This window comes from Haplochromis burtoni, unplaced genomic scaffold, assembly GCF_018398535.1.
Source record: "Haplochromis burtoni strain Fernald_Lab_line unplaced genomic scaffold, NCSU_Asbu1 Contig_3211, whole genome shotgun sequence".
NCBI classification, from domain to species: domain Eukaryota; kingdom Metazoa; phylum Chordata; class Actinopteri; order Cichliformes; family Cichlidae; genus Haplochromis; species Haplochromis burtoni.
The window spans coordinates 3,030-7,832 of record NW_024585572.1 but is presented as its reverse complement, the minus strand read 5'-3'; the positions used below and the strand labels follow the sequence as shown (position 1 = coordinate 7,832).

The window sequence follows — 4,803 nt, the reverse complement described above, 5'->3', positions numbered from 1 at the left end:
CATGGAGACTCTCTCTGAGCCGTACAGCCTGCAGGTGGAGGCGGAGGAACGACAGCCTGGTATCTTTTTCAGATATTACACAAACTGTAAATACACTGCAGGCGTTTCTCTAATGCACAGCAGAGGGGGCTGATGTCAGTCAGTAGAGCACTTTATAGAGCTGACAGATTCAAGCATACTTCTATTCGTTCATGGATATTCGGTGTAAAGTAGCCAGAGTGTGAAAGATAAAGAAGGAGTGAGCCTCTAAAAATGAGCTTCAGCTGCTGTTTAAAACAAACCACTAATTCAGCCGTTCTGATGAAGACTGTTTCAGAGGCGCCACAGCTGGAAGCCTGGTCACCTCTGGATTTAAACGCAGAGTATTGAACAGTTAAAACGCAAAGAGCAACAAGGTCTCAGCAGGTCTGTTATGTGGGGAGGAGTCGGGCTTTGCAGGGATATAAATGCAATTAAAATATTTAAAAACATTTGAATTTCCACAATAAGCCAATGAAGGGAAACCAGACTGGTGTGTGAGGATTTCTAGATATCGTCATGATAAATCATATGGAAAACCACAAACAACGTAACCATAAATGATGCAAAAACAAATAAAAGTTTACAGTTTTTTGGAGAAAAAGGGGATTTTTGTCTAGTCTGTTTCTTTATTTGTAAATTTCTTTATGAATTATTTCTGATTTTTACAGTTGATGGTAACCTGCCTCTGATAGTCGGCGTGGTGTCGGGTGTCCTGCTGGCTGTCATCGCATTCATACTCTTCATCTTCATCATCAGAAGGTACAAATCACACTTTATGTTTCTTCTACATTTAAAATTTTTAACATTTTGTTGGTTTTTAATGTGTAAAGAATCGTAAAGGACACACACACACACACACACACACACTGCAAATTATATTTTTTGTTTTATTTTATGAGTGTTATTTTAATGATAATGATCCCAAAAAGTCACAGGAAACACAGACGTGTGTGACATGTTTTGTGTGCAGAAAGTTTTGAACATGAATGGAAACATATCAGAACTATAAACATGAAGTATTGATTACTCTGCATTTTTTTTTTTTTTGCCTGTCCCGTTTGGCTCTTTTGCCATCAGAATTGTTGTCTAAAGGCAAAGAAAGATGCCCAACGGATTTACTTTACCAAATTGACCATCCCAGCCTTGCCGTAATGGTCCATTTGATTCACCTTTTATTGTTTATTTTATTTTCACTTACTGAATACGGGACAGACTTGACTGGAGGAAAGAAGGGGAGAAAGAAAGAGGGAAAGAGAAACAGCTGAGAAGAGGGACGGGGGAGAAGGGCAAAAGACAAAAACCAACAAAACGGGCAGAGGAAAAAAAAATGCATATATCAATCACCTGGATCACCTGCTGAGAAAGAAAAAAGAAAACAAGCAGAAGAGAACAAGAGTAATAGAATAAACAACATCACAATGATATATGGGAATATGACAGTAAATACTAAATATTAAACATTATTGTGCAGCACATAAGATCAACAGAACACAGTGTGCTTTGAGGTAGGAGCCAAAAAGGGTGTAGTTTGTGGGTGTGATCACCCGTGTGTACACCTGTGAGCATGGACGCGCTTGTTTTTTTTAAAAGGTTCCTTCATGTAATGATCTGCTAGAGGGTGTGGGGGGGCCACAGCCCCGTCCTCCAGGGCATGAAGCAGGTATGGAGGAGATCAAAACTCCGCCCATCCCCGGACACAAAGAACCACCAACGCACCGATGTCTGAGGGGGTCCGCCACTGGCAGGGGAAGTGGTGGTAGGGGGAGATAGGCCTCCAAACCTTGGAGGGCCTGAGATGTCCCCAGAGAGGTGGCGCCTGACACCCAACCTGACATATAGACACAGACATACAGGCACACACAGACACAAACATCCATTCCCACCCTCATGCTCTCATATGCACTTACTCCACACTCAACCAACGCCTGCATTTTTAAATAAGTCATTTCTCCAAATGTAAGTGCGAGAAGCAGCAGCGAGAACTGTCAACTCTGCGTTTATTTTTACACAAGCATTGCAGCTCTGAACTGCTCTAGGATTTCCTACTTCTGAGTTATGATAGTAACGTATAAAATTAAAGATGTTTAAAGCACACTTTTACACAGAAATCATACAAATCGGTGCATAAACTTTCACCACAGTGCAGAAAAGATATTTTGGGTTCAAAATGTTCTAAACCTCGATCTGAGAAGATGAATTAAGTCTGTTCATTATTAAACTTTTGCACAATGAAAGAATCTGTTGTGCGTAACAGTCAAAAGAGAAGCAAGTATCCAAGAAAGAATTACATTAAATTATTGTTATGTGCTGATGACCACAACGGAGGAGAAGGGGAAGCGAAGCTGGTCTCTGGCACAGAATTGTGATACAATAAGACAAAATAATGTCGAGGCAGCAAGTCAAGGTCAGTTTATGTTTGCTGTGAGTTACATGTGAGAAATGTGGTAAAAACTCTGGTTCAGCACGGCCTCCTGCTCACTCCGTCCGAGCAGCTACTTCTCCTAATTCACACTATTTCCACTGGTGTACACAAAGCAGATAAGCTCCTGCTGTGTTTGTGTGAAAGGACAACCGTGGAAGCTGCCTGAGTTTGTGGGAAATCAGCTGCAGACACACAGAAACAACAAAACACACATAAATGTTTTGGGGTTTTTTTGCATGATAATGCAATTTCTCTTTGCCCCTGATTTTCTACATTCATGATTTTCGATAGATCTTCTGGTTCCTGTTGACATGACAGTCATATTGTTACAGGAAGCTGGCAGCAGCAGAGCATCAGAGAGCTGATGGAGGCGAGACGGAGCCAAAGGTGAGTTATGATTTCAAAGATAATTTCGGACTCTCGTAGAATATTTCATCTTAAATGAGCACAGAGGGGAGATTATGATCTGTCTACGACTACGTGAAATCTAAATGGTTGTCAGTGACTGTAATCCTAAACGTTGGTTTCCTTTAATGGTTCTCCAAAGTCTTTGCAATTAATGGTCAAAAACATAATAATAGTTGATCATAAGATATTGGTTCATACGGTTAGGGATCGGGCCGGGGAGCTCGGCAGTGATGGCTTTACACGCGTCTGTATTTCTGGCTGTTTTCAGCATCCTCATGACATCTACAGCAGCATCCAAGAAGAAAGTCACCGACAGGAAACCAGCCGAGCTGTGGAGGACGTCAGCTACGCCTCGGTGCAGTTCAGACACAGCCATGAGAGGAGCAGGTAGGACCGACAGCTGTTCAGCTCTGAGGATGGAAAGACTTTGCTTGATGCTTGTAGTGTTTTAGATTTTCAGGTGAGAAACAGACACATAAGAAGAAAATCAGAGGAACTAAATTAAAATGAATAAAAGTTACAAACATCATTATTATTTGTTACTTGTTTTTACTTGTTCGTTTACCCTACAAACATAAAACACAGCTAACAGCTAACAGTAGCTACAAACAGCAGTTAATTCTAACTCTTGGACTTCGTGGCTCTTTATTTTTTCACATATGGAATTTTCCAATCATCACAATCAGAATCTTTATTGTCATTGTAGCAACAAAGCATTGAACAACAAAATCGAGACACAAATCTGCAAAAGAAGAATAAAAGAACACAGTAGACTGACTCACCCCCCCCAAGAAATGAGTCCCCCCACCGTGGTATCGTCTGCAAACATTACAGTGGTGTAACTGTGGTGCGGGGGGCTCAGCCCTGTTGGGAGCCAGATGTGGGCGCTCACTCTAACCCCAGATGTTTTTATGGCGCTCATGTGGAGTTTTCTCTTGGTTTTCACAGGCACGTGGAGGAAGTCGATAATGCCGTCGTCTACTCTTCACTAGCCAGTCGAGGCTGAAGTCACAATCTCACCCACAAACTGAAAGGAGCCACACTGACCACAGGAGAAGCTGCAGGAAGCTCTGCAGCACTTTGTGTTGATCTGCTGCAGTCTGACTTTCATGCTCTGTGGTGCAGGCAGTTGGATAAATTCATAAATCTCCTTCACAACCTCCATCAGTACTACAAAGGTATTGTTCTACTGTGATGACCCCGTCCACCCTGCCTGGGGGGCTATGTGTTGGTTTGGCAGCTGCTCCTTGCAGGCCCTGCAGAGGAATCGTGCTTTGTTCAAGATCAGCATCACTGGCAGCATCTAAGCTCGACGCGTCTCTACTGAAAGCTCAGTTGTTATGCGTGTCTGCCTTCTGGGTTTTGGTTGCTGTCTGGTTTGTTTTCTCACACTATGAAACATCACATTCACGTACAGTACTGAGTGTACCGAGCTCTGTTGTCAGGGCGCTCAGTCTGTGACGCAGCAAGTTTATTTTGTATATTTGATTTCTTATGATGTATCAGAGTAATGGTAAGTTCGTGTGTTGTTATTAGTGTGTCTTAGTTAGGTTTGTTTAGATACAATTTCATCCATGCTCCCCTGTGTGTGTGTTGTTTTCTGTTTCCTGTGAAAGCCTGTCTTGTCCTCCTGCATGATTTTTAGTTATATCTGTGCTTCGTTCCCCTTATCTGTTTCCATGTTCCTCTCCTTGTGTATCATTCAATCTTCCCAGTCTGCTTTATGCTTCATGTCTGTGTTTCCCACGTCCAATTGTCAATCAGTCTTGTGTTTCCATGTTCAGTGTGTTTAGTTTTGCTTCCCCTGTGGCATCGTGTTCATTTGTGTCAGCTGTGTTTCCAGGTGTTTCCACTTCCCTCATTACTCTTCTGTGTAAGATAAGATAAGATAAGATAAGATAAGATAAGATAAGATAAGATAAGATAAGATAAGATAAGATAAGATAAGATAA

The 4,803-nt window shown here is 41.9% G+C and overlaps 1 protein-coding gene across 1 annotated transcript; it reads left to right on the top strand.

Annotated features, from left to right (window-relative positions):
* Positions 1–4,719, top strand: LOC121813880 (the record flags this gene model as incomplete). The annotated part of the gene is given in 5 exon segments (XM_042217837.1): positions 1–59; positions 690–780; positions 2,776–2,830; positions 3,120–3,238; positions 3,800–4,719. Coding segments are annotated over 5 exon segments (382 nt in total), but the record flags the coding sequence as incomplete, so codon positions are not given.
* Positions 4,720–4,803: the final 84 nt, after the last annotated feature.